Source organism: Elgaria multicarinata, chromosome 8 (assembly GCF_023053635.1).
Source record: "Elgaria multicarinata webbii isolate HBS135686 ecotype San Diego chromosome 8, rElgMul1.1.pri, whole genome shotgun sequence".
Lineage (NCBI taxonomy): Eukaryota > Metazoa > Chordata > Lepidosauria > Squamata > Anguidae > Elgaria > Elgaria multicarinata.
Genome location: NC_086178.1, coordinates 21,617,305 through 21,633,925, shown reverse-complemented (window position 1 = coordinate 21,633,925; position 16,621 = coordinate 21,617,305). Strand labels below are relative to the sequence as shown.

General features: G+C 40.3%; 1 protein-coding gene across 4 annotated transcripts in view; it reads right to left on the bottom strand.

Annotated features, from left to right (window-relative positions):
* The window catches only part of TNIK (TRAF2 and NCK interacting kinase), a 343,273-nt gene that overhangs the window by 93,320 nt on the left and 233,332 nt on the right, over positions 1-16,621 (bottom strand). For all 4 annotated transcript variants that reach the window (XM_063131980.1, XM_063131983.1, XM_063131982.1 and 1 more), the window contains exons 10-12: positions 8,967-9,142; positions 6,973-7,039; positions 5,007-5,211 (exon numbers count right to left, since the gene is read on the bottom strand). In XM_063131980.1, coding sequence (XP_062988050.1) covers positions 5,007-5,211; positions 6,973-7,039; positions 8,967-9,142 — 448 coding nt within the window. The remainder of the gene's footprint in view (positions 1-5,006; positions 5,212-6,972; positions 7,040-8,966; positions 9,143-16,621) is intronic.

The window sequence follows — 16,621 nt, the reverse complement described above, 5'->3', positions numbered from 1 at the left end:
GTGACTTTTCCAATCATCTTCTGGAGCAGCTGTACACTGCCCAGAGAGCCTAGGCTGTTTGGCAGTATAAATATGTAATAAATAAAATAAATAAAACCATTAGTTTCTCAGTGCCATGCATGCAACTACTTGTTTGGCATCTATATAGGCAAAGAATGACAATGATCAGGCCAGCTGCATCCAGCCTGGGGTTGGGGAAAGGACAACAGGAGTACAAAACCCCAAAACTAGGGCCAAATGCAGTTCACGGACTGCCAGATGCCCACCCCTATCATAAGGAATGGGGGTGAGGGAGAAGAGGATTTGAGGAAAAACAATATGTGGCATCTCTAGGCATAATTCAGCAAGCTGCAGAGTCTCCTTAGTTCCTTAAGACCCTTATGAGGACCGAGAAATGGTAAGCCAAAAGCCAGGATGCTCACAAACGAAAACCTCTTTGGGGAAGAAAGGCAGAAGAAGATTATGATTTGCTTCAGTGTAAAAAGAGCATTTGACTACACGAGTAAAGCATTGTGTCATTACAAGATTGTAGCTAATCCCATGTCTGCTTTCATCTTCCTGTTGTTCAGCATCTCCTACTCTCTTTTTTGCAGGCAGTCACATTTAATTGCAATGGCAGAGCAAGATTCCTTACAATAGATCACGGCTGCACAGCTCCCATCACCCTGAGGGCCAGTTTTATATTTTTATTTTGCCATGGAAAGGCATTTTTCTTTCCATTTTAACTATGTGCTTTCTTCTTAACCCTTTCTCTCTTAACCTCTTCTTTTTCTCTGCACCCCCATAGCATCCTGTCCCTGTTACTTCACCTTTTATCATGCCATCCCATAACATATATTCTCCTTTCTATTGCCCATCTCTAAGTTACCCCCATTTTTTCTGTTTCTCCATATCCAGGCCTCTCTGCATCCCATCCTTTCTGCATTCCATAACACTCTTTCTGCACTCCCTCTTAGCTGTTTTCTCACTGCATCCTAGAATGAGCTTTGTATTCAATTTCTCTCTATTACCTCTTTCCTCATTCCGTAGACCTCTCAGCAACCCCATCTCACTGATCTCCTTTTTTCCTTCATCCTCTAATTTGCTCGGTTTCTGCTCCCCTTCTCATTTTTACTCCTACTCATGGAGTTCAGTGGCAACAGCACACAAGGCTTTCACTGTCCCAGCAATTTTCACACACAGTCAGATGCAGGCAGACTGTGCAGTAAGACTGGCTGCACTATCTCCACCAGGAGATAATGTGCAGGATAAAGGTTATTATTAATCACCTGAGCGGTGGCAGTGGATACCTCTTAAATAGACAATAAAGACTGTCTTTTTGCTTGTCCTACCTCACAGGGATGGAAGTGCAGACTCCTGTTTGTCACAGACTCCTCTTTAGGTGGGCCTTTCCGAATAAGTATATTGTTTTGTGTGTGTTTTTGCAAAGAGGCTTTAACTATTACATTGCATGGGTGATTTTTTTTTAATTGCATGAATTGTGTTATTAACTGGTTGTAGGCTGGCTTGAGAGCACCTTCGATATAAAGCAGGGTATTAAAATACTAAAAACAAAACATATTCAAGCTCCTTTGTGTTTAAAAAGGAGCATGTGATTGTGCACTCAGGAACTACTATTGTGAAGGGAAGAGAGAAGACACACAGAGCACGTGGAGCCTGTTGCATTGTGCTTTGGGTTATAACAATACAAAGTAATATCTGAAACAATCTTCATATATTTATCAGACTGAACAATGCTGCAGTCTGATATAGTTTTGCCTTCTCTTTTTAGTCCTGGAGCGGGCTGCAAACAACAGCCTTGGGAAAGGGTTATTCACTTTTCCTGGAGTGGCACAAAATCAACTGCTTAACATTCTTTCATGTTTAAATTACTAGCCTCAGGCTTCATTGTGCATTGCCTAGAAACCCTGGGGAGCAAAGAGGCGACTTTGACTGAATATAAAGGGGGAAATGACTGGTTCCATGTAACAGGAAGATCCATTTGTTTGAAGCCTTTGTCCAGTTACTCCCTAGCACAGACAGCTAATTGTCTTTTTAAAATGGGATGGGATGACTTCAATATGAGTGGCTATGAGAGCATCACAAAGGTAACAACAAATGGGCCACTCTTTGTCAGCATGTACTTCAGTGAGAAAACAAAGGGCTCATTTGATTCAGTTAAAGAGGTCTGAGTTCCGAGCAAGTGGGATGGACATTCAACATACTGGGTGAAGTTGGTTTGTGAACATTATGGAGAATTGAGTATTGTAGTGGGATAATACATGGGATGGACTTAGACATGGCCCAGAGTAAATAAAACAACAATAAATAGAATGTGCATAGCCAGGGCCAGCCGCAGCATATGGCATGGTTGGGCAAATGTTGGGCTCACAGATCCACCAGTGCTAGTGCTGGACTATCCTTTAATTTTTTATTTTATTTATTATTTATTTAAAATATTTCTTGGCCACCTTTCAGGACAGAAGCCATCCCAAGGCGGCTTAACAGGAATTTCCCCAGTGCTGTCAGGAACACTGGGTCGGAATGGCTGGATCTATAGCTGTGATAGCTATTTCAGTCACAATGCCCATGACCTGAAGGCAAATTGAATGGTGGCATTGAATGGTGGGAAGTCCAGCTACATGGACCCAGTGTTCCTGCCAGAGCTGCAGTGCTGCCATCCTGGCTGGTAGCATTGGTAGAATGAGTACGGAGTACATGTGACTGGACTCATTGGTCCAGCAGCCATTTTAATTTCCCCATGTATTTGCAAGCGTTGCATTGCAAGAAAAATTTAAATGGCTGCCACATCGGTGAGCGTAGTTGCATAGGCCTGGCACTGCTGCTGCACACTTCCCGCACAAACATTGGGCCAACCCCTGCCACTGCTTGCCATCTAGTAAACCTGATGCTGCCAGAAAGAGGCCCCCACTTCTACCACCAGGAGGGGGGTACTGAAGGGAAATTGCCCAGCAGCCCCTGAAATCTGCCTAGATTGTATTTCAAGTATTCAAAGCACTACACATACATTATCTCAAGCCTTACAACAGCCTAGTAATGCAAAAAGCCTTACTAGTGCGGCTTTATGGGGGGAAATGCTACCTTGTCCCACTTTTCTTTCCTTTAATAAACATGTTTAGATTTTTTAAATTTTTAGATATGTTGTTATTTCTGGTCCAAAGGAACTCCTGCCACTACAACTCAAAGAGTTCCACACATTTGATCCTTTTCTGCTGCCACCAATTTTCTTGGAATGCCTTAAAACCTCCTAGTAGCTTGGTATAAGACATTTAGGCGTGTGATTTATCGAGTAGATGGCGATCACATAGGCATTCAACACAGTGACCCCTGCCACATATCACATAAGCAGGAGGGAACTGCCCTCTCCGTTACCTAAACCCCAGACACTATCCAAAGGGCAATTTACAGCTTTGTGATTACTGTTTGGTATTTACAACTGTCCTTGATTGCTGTTATCTCAGGACAAAAAGATATTGGCGTCAAGTTATTTCTGTGACCTTAGGAAATAGAATGTTTATGTTATATAGTTTGGCTGGCAGCTTTCATAGAATGTAATCTAACAAAAGGAGAGCACAAAGGAGGGAGGGAGGGTCATGAATTGTGTTCGAAACGGTGTAAAAGTTTGTCTAGTGTTGCCGTAGGTAAGAGAGCCCAGCCTCCGGGCAACTGAGGGCTGTATCTCCCTCCTACACATGTAGTAACTGGAATAAAGCCTTTGAATCGGAATCCATCTGGAGAAGTTTCTTCCTTTGCAACTTTTCCTAACAGGTTGTTTATTAAAGGGATATTTTGTACATAAAGGAATACTGATATTCAAGCATCAGCTATTCACCTTTTCCCCAGCTTTTCCCTGGTCCTCCTCTCACACCACACACACCAACAGACTCCTCACAACTCCAACTGCTCTTTTCCACCTAGCTAGAATTTCCAGCCAATCAAAGAATGATGTTTCCCAGACCAATCAAAAATACTTCATCTGATCCAGGCCCTGTCTGTAAATACTTTTTTTTAAAAAATGTCTCTCTCCTTTTCAGAATCTGTCACTGGTAAGCACTACTCATACACAGGCCTGCCACACAGTAACAAAGCCGACCTCAGGCCTACTCAGATACATTAGAGCCTCACAGAGGGCACACAAATGATTTAACGTTAGAAAACACAAATAAACAGTGTTATAAATAGCATTTCTCCACATGCCTCTGCTTTGTATTCTGTCTTAATGAAATATTAGAACATTTAAAACAAGTTACGGGGCTTTCACAGCTGCAGCCTAAAGATTATAATGACCTCCAAAGTGACTTCCGTTTTGTTTTATCTTTCCCTGCTTTTGGAAAAAAATAAATGTAGAGCTTACTTGTTTTGCAGGGTCTTTGGACAATAAAGGTCGGAAGGCTGGGCTTGCCGAGTTATTGGATTATTGAAACTACTATTGACCTCTGTGATGGTTTTTAGATCTTTTTCAGTATTCTAGAATTTAGTAGAGGGGACATTAGTTCTGTGTGTAAGTATACAGTTCTCACACCTGTAAATACCAGTTCTAGTTCTAACTAATAAAGAAATAATTTTTACTTCAATCAAAGATAGGGTCTCTTTAAGAATAATTAACTGCCCGTACAACTAGTGTTAATCCATTTTGGTCTAAGATTGCATTATTAAATTATATCTAATCCTAAAGGCACTTTTTTGTGATATTCCTTCGTTGCTCTTGCCATCTGCTCATGACACACTGCAGCCTGGACTATGTGTCTACCTGACCTTTTCTTTGCAATTCCAATCGTTGCCAAACCATCCCAAATTAACTAAAAGGTGGATTTTAGTAGGCAGATTCAATGCTGTTCAAATAAGCAGCCATATATGAATATATTTGTTTTAAAAAACTCATTCTTAGTACAGATCCTGGATTGTTAATGCAGTATGGCTGTACAACAAAGGTCCCTAGCAAAAAAACCCATTTATCCATCAGTTAAGAAAATATTTAAGTCCAGTGTGTAGCGCCAATCCATTACCTCTTCTAGCCTCCGTCGCTGTTCTTTCTGTTCCTCGATCCTCTTTTGCCGCTCTGCCAACAGCTGCCGCTTGTGTTCCTCATTCTCACGTTGCTGCTGCTCCAGTTGCTGCCGACGGAGGGCCTCTGAGCGTTCCTTATTTGCGAGCTGAAGTCTCAAAAAATCCCGTCTTAATGTTGACTCTCCAGGCAGATTTAGGATGGAGCTTCAAAGGGAAAGACAAAATCCCATCATTCCAGAACAGATGTGAGGTGCATCTAACATACAGATGTTCTTGAACATTCCACATACTCCTGGTAAGCAACACCACATTATAGGATCACCCCAGTCTACATGACCATCTTGCCCTCCTGTTCTAAAAGGGACCATCACATGCATTTCTCACATCTCTTGTTTGGTACTAAACCAATACCACGTGAAACATCATGCAGATGTTCCATTTCTGCCATTTTATTCTCCAAGAAAAATGTGTGATTGAAACACAAATCAAAAAGAGAACTAAGGGCACCATCATACCATGGAGGGCCAAATTTAAGTCTGCCATTAGTAATAATGGGGAGTGGAGTAATAACAACGTTCTCCTCTTTGCAGTATGGAATTTAGAAAATAACATAAATCTCGAAAACATAGTCTATTAATTTGGGAAATGTTTTCGTAACATAACATTTTAAACACATAATTGCTGTAGTATTGCAGTTGGGTAATATACTTTACAGAGACAACAGAGATTGGCATTTGCTAATACTCATTTATTTGCCTCTAGTATAAGGTTATAACAAGGACAGATCTGATTGTCAAGGCTCGTGCAAAAGCCCATGGATTTTTTGAGATGGGTGGGGCTGCTCAGAAAAAACCTTCTCAATTGCAAAGGGCTGCTGGTAATTCATGATTGTCATCCTTCATTACTGTATTAAATCCTGTTTATAAACGCAGTGAATCAAGTGATCCAGCCTTTTCTGGGCTGTATCACCTTAGGCTGCAGGTGGAGGTTGGCATGTTTGAATGCATCCACATGAAAATTCTGCTTGCATGTAGGAGAGGAAAGGATTTAGCCTAGTCTTCTCCCTGGCATGGAATGTCTATATGCATGGAACTTTTGTAGCTATCAGATCACCAGTTGGAGCCACCTAAGGCATGGGAAGAAAGAACCACAGCTCAGTGTTGGAGCATGTGCTTTGCATGCAGAAGGTTCCATGAGCAATTCCTAGCAACTGCAGTCAAAAAGATATGCCCGAGATGCTGCCAGTCAGAGTAGAGAATACTGGACTAGATAAGAGGTATAGTCTGGCCTGGTTTATGCCTATGTATGAAAATGTCTTGACCTAGCCCTGAGTCTGAGTTGCACAGTTAGACTCACTCCAGGTCTGAAGTCTGCAGACTTCTAAACAAACCATGTTGTGAGAGCTGCCCTTTCACTTGCCATCAGTATGCACGCTGGCACTACTACTCATGTGGCCAAACCACCACAGGCAAAATAATCAAATTTCTTAGCATGGCCAAATGATTGTGGTACATCAGACCAGAGCCAGGACTGAGGGATGCAAGATGATGATGATGATGATGCCTACCCAGATGAATTTTAAGATGCCTTTTTAATAATATTCTGCTTTTAATGATGTATTAGTTTTAAATGTTTTAATCAGTTATATGTATTTTGTGGTGTTTGCATTTGTGTTGTACCCCGCCTCGATCCAGAGGGAGAGGCGGGTAACAAATAAATTTTATATTATTATTAATATTATTATTATTTTTATTGGAAGGAATCACTCACAAGTAACAATCCAGTTTAGAGAGAACTGCCCCCTCCTCCCCAGTTTTGGAAGACAACATGTTTTCTCTTTCTCTTCCCCCACAAGCCCACCCACCCACCATTCCATTACACTCTTAAATTCTACTCGTCTTAAGCAGTGCTACTCAAGATCACTACATATGGGCACACAGTCAGAAGAGAACAATTGTTCATTACCTGGGTTCCCCAGAGTCATTTTCTTCCTCTTCCTCCTCGCTTCCACTGTACTCATATTCAGTCTCATCTAGGAATATAATTGAATGTCAGCGCCCTTTATGTAAGTCATTCATTTTTCTTTTAGATGAAGTCCCCAGGGCTCTGGTGTGAGAACATAAACCTTTTCCATTTTAACGTGTGTGTGTGGGGGGGGGGATAAATTATTATTGCAAGACCTGCTTGCCCTAACCTCACAACCTTCCAAACAACATGAATTTAAGGCAAAAATAAAAACCTTGTTAAGGAGATCACTTTGAAACCCTACTGCATTTCATTGGCGTTGTGTATCTGAATATGGAAGCCAGAGGAATACATTGCAGTCACACTATTGAGCTGAGGTAAAGATAGATATCTAATGTTTCTAAGGACTGAATTTTATAATCTGTATAGAACCCCTAGCTACATATTCAAAAGATCAGTTGCATAATGTTAATGGGACAATCTATCATTTGGACTGGATAGATCGATTCATCCATTCTTACCATCTTGTAGTCCCATAATGGTAAGACAAGGAATCATGGGAAATCACCAAATGATCCCTAACTCTTTCCAGGATGGGGTCTGAACATATATATGACTTATGTTAATAGCTCATAAGGCACATGGGCTGAAATATGATGCTGGGTGACTTGGAACCAAGATTTAATATTACTTTAGCAGAGCAAAATGAGGTATTTTGACTCTATAAGAAGGCGGTCAGGGACAGCGCAAAAGCCCTGAATACAAAAGATGCTGAGTTCAATCCCAGGCATCTCCAATACAGACTCTTTACTGGGCAAACAAAATTGTTGCAAGAGAAAGAGGCTCATAATAGCCAATTATATGTCATCTCTATGGTACAAGTATCATTTCTAAAACAAAACATGTCTAACACTACACTAAAAATGGCCTTTAATCATTATGAATTATATTTGAATTAATGATCTACAAATTGTGCCAAGAAGGGGCACAGGGGGTGGCCCCTTTACCTTTTGTGGTCTCCTTAGTTACTGTTTTTAGAAGGCTATCAGGGGTCATGATTTGACTAAATTTGGGGTGTTTGTCAGGAGATGGGGGTTTGTAGATTTCATTAAGGGCCTCCTACCTTTCTCTCTATAATTTGAACCAGATTCACTTGCATTTCAAGGAGAACACCCACCCCATCAATTTGGCAAAGTTAGAGAAATAGTGATGTGTTGATTTAAAATATTTTCTATAAATTTTTACTGATATTATTTATTTATTTATTATTAATTACATTTCTATACCGCCCAATAGCCGGAGCTCTCTGGGCAGTTCACAATTTATTGAAAATAGATATTCAATAAATTCACATTGTGAAGTTAGTAGGCTGAAAATGCATTCATTGAACTTTCTTCTGCTAATAGCTCTTCATTTTATTACCCAATTCAATCGAAAGTAAATCTGTTCATTCAAATAACAGATGCCTTCAATAAATATCACAGCACTAAACACTGTTGTGTAATAACCTGGTAATTTGTTTTGTTTGTTTGAAATATTCAGAGTGCTTTTGCAGCACCATATAACATAACAAAACACAAGAAAATTCGATCATCATTGGTTCACATACTAAAAAGAGATAGCTAAAACTACATTTAGCATGTGTGTCTATTTGAACGTATTCCTTTATTTAAATGCACGCAACCCGAAACCTTGCTATTGCCTAGCAACGGAATAGAAAATTAACTGGCCAAATTGGAAAAGAAAACCCACTGAATTCAGCACAGTTATGCCAATTTAAACCTGGATGGTGGCAACCCAAGCTTTGATGGGAAACACATCTACAACCTTTAGACAATAAGAAGTATGACCGTAGATATTTATTTAATCCTGAACATATATGTAATTTGTAAGTGTCTTTTACATCTTGTCTCCCACATGAAAAGGCTGTGGTCAAAAGGAATGTGGGACCACTTTCCTCCTTGATAGCACTTAGAATAACCTTCTCTACTTACCTTTCTCTCCACGTTTTTTCTTAGTCCTGTCAATATGGTCCTTGAGCTGGATGCGAACCTGCCTTTCGTTAGGTTGGTCTCGAATAAATGGATGCTTCATCAGCTGTTCAGTGGTTGGCCTCTGACCATGATTCTTTACTAGGCAGCTTTCAATGAAGGACTGGAACTTTTTGGACCTACCCAAATCAGACAATTAGGAAAGAAAAAACATGGAGAAGAAAAGAAGTATGGTAACATTTACAAATCCAGTTCTTGTGTTTGCCCCAGAGTAAGTTAGGGGTGGGGGAGTATTATTTGAACAGAGACCAGCCCTTTCTTTAATTTTCTCCATGTTAGGAAAGCAAGTCAAGATGGGCAACTTCCCTCTCAGCTCGCAAAAAATTGGCTTGGAAAATAAGCTGAGGTGGGAAATAGAAAGCCAACCCAACTTTGGAAATCTCAATGGAAAACCTTGGGAAAACTACATTTCCTAAGAGCAATGGGAGCCTTTCTTACTGGTGCACTATAAGCATGCTAGAGAGGGGAAGGAGAGACCAGATTTCCTTCCCTATCTCTTCACATGGGCAAAAACTGCAGCCCTGACTCTGTAAGGCTGCAATCCTTTATACATTCCCTGGAAGTAAATCCTATTGAGTATACTAGTGTTTATTTAGGGCTCATCTACACCAAGCAGGATATTCCACTATGAAAGCAGCATGGAAGCGGTATATAAAAGGCAGGAGTCACACTACTGCTTTATAGTGGTATTGAAGTGCACTGCAGGATCTACACTATTGCTTTATGGTGGAACTGAAGTGCAGTGACAACTGTTGGGGTCCATTGACACATCTACACCAAGCAGGATATAGCACTATGAAAGCAGTATGAAAGCAGTATATGGTATGTGTCAATGGGCCCCAACAGTTGTCAGTGCACTTCAATACCGCTATAAAGCAGCAGTGTGGTTCCTGCATTTTATATACCGCTTTCATACCACTTTCATAGTGGAATATCCTGCTTGGTTGATGAGCCCTTAGACATGTATAGGATTGTTCTGTAGTTCTTGTTTAGAGAGGCGTGGGGGGATTTGAAGGGATGAGTGAGCCAGGAATTCATATCCAGCATGGATTTTAATCTGAGTTGAGTATAATGAGCCCCTGAAGTTCATATCCAGATCTGAGCCCAGTAAGCTTTGACACCATCTCCTATAACAAGCTACTGCTATACAGCAAACCATGCTACTGAATTCTTAGAATTGCTCTCAGTGTCTTCTTTTATCACAAGTTCTTAGAACTCAATTTTACCATTTTTTAAAGCACAAATGAGTAGTCAGGATGCAAAATAATGAGAGATTTTGATGGACTACAACATAGCATCCAGCTTTGGTAAATAAGAAAATTAGCAAAAATTAGTGTTGGAAGCTGACAGTTATGACCAGAACAGTACTGCGGCATAAAACAATAAGTTTTATCTTCTAAAGCTGACAGATTTATAATAGTTGCGTCTCTCAATACACTAATTCAAATAAGGAAGTAAACTATCTCCTGATTCAGTAAAAGAACAAAAGCAAAACAAAGTGAAAATGCCCAGTCCTCACTCAAAAAACCAATTTGTGAAACAAGCCAAAGGTTTAATATTTTAGTAGGCTGCATGGGCTGGTGTGTGTGTGTGTGTGTGTGTGTGTGTGTAAAAGAAAGAAAGAAAGAGAGAAACACCAATGTAATGATGTCACATTCGTCACATTACAGGCTTTTTTAAAAATAAGAATGAATTGTTTATTGTGGCCTATACTTATTTTCCCTAAAGCAATACAAAACTACCTCATCATTTCCTTTCCTATGAAGATGGGGATGGGAGGAGAGACACGGGTCGGGTCAATGGTACCCCCATGTCTTCATGTAGCATGTAGTTAGGGCTTTAGATGAGCCTCTGAATGGACTGAGGGAGTGCATGCAACACATTTTCCACTGTATTTGTAATGATGAATTCAATTTATAGAAATCATATTGGATTTATGAGGGTTTAGGGTTTACATCAAGACACATCAATAGCTTTGTAAAAGTCTATAAATAGTGGTTGGTGGCCACTTTCCAACGTTTCGTCTACCATAAAATCTTGAAAGTAGGATCATACTGACCTTGACTGTGACATATAATCTATAAGGCTGCTTTCCCAACAGGAAGTAAACATGTACTAAGCCTAAGGATCACCTGCCTTAGTAGGTGCCTCACTGACCACACGGTCTTTCAGCTTCGTGGGTGTGAGGCATTCAAACTTGTCTATAATTAAACCACTTTCTATAATAAAACCATTATAAACCGCCCAGAGAACTTTGGCTGTGGGGCGGTATAGAAATGTAATAAATAATAAATAGTAATCATTTCCTCATAGTATCCATATCATTATGACCGAATTTTGCATTCAAATTGCTTATAATTACAGTTGGGAATCTAGAATGCTTCTCACTTAACTCTTCTACGTAAGTTATCAAGATATTCCTACATTTTAATGTTGCAATCCTGTGACTCTTAGGTGGCAAATAAACTTACATACAAATAAGAAAAAAGAAAAAAAACCTTGGCCAAACTATTTACAACACCTTAAAAAAGAAAAGAAAAGAAAAGAGCAATGCTTAGGTCACAATATTTATTCCTATAGATCAGGACTGGGCAGCTTGTGACCCTCCAAACATTTTGTTCTACAACTCCTATCAGCCCTAGCTAGCATAGTCAGTGATGAGGGCTGATGGGAGTTGCAAGCCAAATTTTTTGGAAGACCACATGTTGCTCACGCCTGATATAGATAATACACAGTGCTTATTCCCATGTACTCTCCAGGGTTTCAGACAGGGGTATTTCCTAGCCCAACCTGAAGATATTGAGGATTGAACCTGGGCGTTTTTTCATGTAAAGCACAGGCTCTACCACTAAGCTGCAGTACTTCCGTTAGTACCCCTACAGCCAATGGAACTCTTAACAACTTTCTTGCCATGCTTCCCATGACTCAAAGAGTTAGGTTTGGTCTTACTGTTTCAATTCTACCAACATGGGGTCAGGACTCCATATTTTCAGTGGGTTATTTGGACAGATTTTAATAGAGTTTGGAAACTTCACCAGATGAGCAAACTAATACTTTTGGATTTCAATTCCTATCATAATAATGTTTTTCGTCTAAAAGATCCCCAGCTAATAGTAACATCTAGGTTATGGAAAGTATATATCATGTGTGGCCAACATTCCTGCTTCCTTGCCGTGATGGGGCTTATTTCCTTATTGGGTTTTATATGGAGAACAGAAATACTACAAATAAATAAATATCCATGATGCCATAATTCTACTGTATAGATAGCTTCTTCAGGGTTTGAAGGAAGCATAGGACAACTTCTGATTATTATTCAGAGATTCTTGTGTCTGGATATAAATCTTTCAACAACCCCTCCATTATAAAGGCTTTTGGTGAATCAGCTTATTAAATTCTTTATTACTATTGTTCTTTAGAAGGAGAGTTCAATCAAAGATAATCAATTTTGCCTTTAATTCTCAGCCTCACAGGTTAAAATTTGCCCTCACAGATCAATCAACTAAAACTTTAGGCTGCAATCCTATACCCACTTACAAAGGAATAAAACCCATTGAACTCAACAACATTTGTTTCTGAGTAGACATATACAGGATTACACTTTTAGTTGATAATTCTAGACTTAAGACTGTGAACCCCTACTTTCCGCATATTTCAGAAGGTTATCAGAAAGAAGGGGGATCTCTTCAACTCAAAAGGTGCTGTAGGAGAAACAGGGAAGGGATTGTCCTGTGCATGGTGCCACCAAACATAATGATAAACAGTTTCAAATGATTAAAAAATGGAGATAAATGCTCATAGTATCAGAACATCAAGAGGTGATCTATTGCTACTTCACTACAAACTTGACAGCAAAAACCGCTTAAGAGGCACAATTTAGGTTATGTAATCTGTTTGCATAAAACAAACGTTTTGTGCAAAATCTGCAGACCCTTATGAAAGCAAGCATGCACAGCTCAATATGTTTTAATCACCAATTTTACAAGAGACTTTTATTAGGCTATTATTTTTCAGTAAATACCAATTGGTTATGAACTGACTGCTTGTTAATGTTTAACAGATGTAAAAATTGCATGAATTCAGCTCTGCAGCAGCTGAGCCTAAGCCCCAGCTGCCATTGAGTTGGATTCTCTTATATATTCTCCATGTGATTAACAGCTTCTGCGTTACTCAGGAAGGCCTATCTATAATGGATATATTCCTGAGTTCACAAAGGAAAGAACTAACTACCATTTTGTCAAACATACAGCTTTAAGCCTATAACTCGACAAATTATTGTTATAGATCCAAATAAAGGGAAGAAATGAAGCATTTTCTATCTAAGTAATATATCAATTTAAATTCAATTTCTTTATTGTTTGTAGCCAATGGCCATCACAACATCATAAAACATTAAAACATTAAAAATCTTGTTCAGCCATGGTGTTAGCTGCTGAGCCACAAAGCTTACTGGGCGACCTTGGGTCAGTCACTATCTCTCAGCCTAATCACAGGGCTGTTGTGAGGATAAAGAGGGATTCTCTGATCTCCTTGGAGTAAATGTGAGATAATATCTATTTCTAGCATCATGATATGCGTATGCATAAGGGACTGCACGATAAAGAGCTTGTATACTGCAGGGGCCCTTGGGAGGGAGCACCTTGCATCTGCACAAAGGCACATGCTGCATTCCCCCCCTCCCTCCGCTATTTCCAAACCACAATCCCACTGCAGGTTCCCTCTCAGGAAAGGCTTGGCAATTCAGTGGGGAATGTGTTAGGTTCCAACTCAAGACCTTGTTTATGGGCTTTTAACGTGAAAGCACCCCAACACTAAGATTATGTTCTACTCTTCTAGCCAAACCATTTAAGGTGCACATTATACAGTTCTAGCACGTGCACTGTGAACAGTTAGAATGTTCCTCCTTTACAGCATGCAAGGCAGATACACACATTTCTTTTGCTACTGCTTGTCATGATCAGGCCTGTTCCTCTTCGTGTAGGGGAAGTAGATTCAGGCTATCAATCGCAATCAGTTTCTGAACCAGAACTAGAAATGTACCAGCCTACACAGGAAACGGGAGAGGAGATTCTCCCAGGCTCTTCAGGAGCAAGGGATGGATCTTCACTGGATTTTATCAGAGAAAAGGCTAACAACTCAGAGTCTGTAGGAACTCAGCTTTCCTCAGAGGGGGAAGGGACTTCAGAGTTTACTGATCCCAGAGTCCGCCACAGACTCAAATGGGCAGAGCTAAAAAAAAGCCGAGAAGTGATCAGCTCAGCTAGCTTCTTGCCAAAGTCTTCTTTAGAGGAATCCTCCCTGAAGTCAAAGTGGCTAAGGGGAAAAAACCTTTCCTTTTGTTGAAAGGACAATTGTCTAGCTTAGTCATTTATAGCCTAGAGAAAAGTTCCAAGTGTTTACATTCTCTTCAGGTGCAAAGAGATGTTTATTTGCTGAATAAAATTTTGTGGATTACTTGGCAGACCTCTTTATTATCTCCCATTGCAGCGGGAGGGCATGGAAATGCGACACTGCTAAACATGCACTGCAGGAATTTGTGATGCCTTTTACCATGTATACAGAATGAAACAGAACCCACGTATCCACTTCATATGTTGCCAGGTTCAAGGAGGTATGGGCTAATCCTGTCAAGTTTATGAACTATCAGTGAATGGTAAGAAACTCTGCTTAACAAAACAGGGGGGGAAAGTGGAGGAAAAACTCTGTGTGTGTGTGTGTGTGTGAGAGAGAGAGAGAGAGTCCACAAGTTCAATTAACAGCAGAGTTGTACAGGAGAAGAAAGTGGTTAACCAGTTGCTTGCAAAGCAGCAAGTGGTTAACAATCAGGCTTTTGTTTCAACATCTCTAAAATGACCAAAAAAAAAAAAAAAATAGCATGCAGGCTGCTAATCCTGTCCCAAGCCTATGCATGGACACTTAATTTCCCTTTTACTTCATTCCCCAAGTTGATTCCCCTTCTCTTGTCATATCCTTCCTATTCAAACAACTGCCCTATGCCGAACTATGACGGATGGATCAACTGAAGAGGATACACAGCTTTGTTTATCTGGCCCACACAGCTGTCCAGCTTTTGCTGACTACTTTTCATAGCCAGATTGCCTCCCTTGTTCATTCTCTTTTGCTGCTTTCAGAAAAAAGCAAATCCAAGGCAGCAAGAATCATGCAGGGCAGTTACAACATATCTACGACCACAGTTTCATATTCATATGACACCTTGCCTAAGCACTCAAAGATTACCTCTCCATCTTATAACCATAACTTGTATAACCCTCATCGTTAAGATCCCCCACATTATTGTACTGATGTTATAGCAGGGGAGCTAGTGCTGAAAGATAAGACCATCCTTAAGGCCATTCAGTCATTAAATGACCACCAAAATTTGAACCAGGAACCAATGGCAGAACGAGGAAAAAAAATATTGGGGATGATACAGAAAAAGCAAAATTCATTTCTGAGAAGAAATGTGTTCCTTATGTTCTATTTCTGAAAAGGAAATAACAGATATTCACATTAACACCTCCACCCTAAACGTATTTCCTCTGAAGTAAATCCTATTGTTTTTGATGGAGTGAACTTCCAAATTAAAAAAAGAGAGTCTTGTGGCACCTTGAAGACTAACAAATTTATTATGGCATAACAAGCTTTCAGGGGCACTGTCCGCTTCATCCACACGCCTTTCCCCTTTCAGTAGGGGTTCCGCAAGGCTCGGTGCTTGGCCCGTTGTTGTTTTCTTTATACATGTTGCCCTTGGGTAATCTTATGCAATCTCATGGCCTCCAATATCATCTGTATGCCGATGATACACAATTATATCTTTCATCTCCGGATCTTTCTCCTGATGTTCACGATCGTATCTCGGCATGTCTTTCAGATATCTCAGCTTGGCTGCTTCATCGTCGTTTGAAACTTCATATGGCAAAGACTGAATTGCTTGTTTTTCCTCCTAAACCTTCTCCTCATCTCTCATTCTCTCTTACTGTCAATGATGTTACGCTTACTCCGGTCAAGGAAGCTCGTAGCCTTGGCTTTATATTTGATTCCTCGCTCTCCTTTATTCCTCATATTGAGGCAGTAGCTAAATCCTGTCATTTTTTCCTGTACAATATTGCCAGGATTCGACCATTTTTGTCTGTCTCTTCCGCCAAGACTCTTGTTCATGCATTGGTTATTTCTCGGTTGGACTACTGCAACCTTCTTCTCACTGGTCTTCCTTCTTCTCACATCAGTCCGTTGGTTTCTGTTCACCACTCTGCTGCTAAGATCATCTTCTTGGCTCGCCGCTCTGACCATGTTACTCCACTTCTGAAATCTCTTCATTGGCTTCCGATTCACTTCAGAATCCAATATAAACTTCTCCTGTTGACCTACAAAGCTTTTCACGGTCTAGCTCCTTCCTATCTCTCCTCTCTCATCTCACACTATTGCCCCGCTCGTGCTCTTCGCTCCTCTGATGCCATGTTTCTCACCTGCCCAAGGGTCTCTACTTCCCTTGCTCGGCTTCGTCCATTTTCTTCCGCTGCCCCTTACGCCTGGAACGCTCTTCCAGAACATTTGAGAACTACAAGTTCAATCGCAGCTTTTAAACCTCAGCTAAAAAC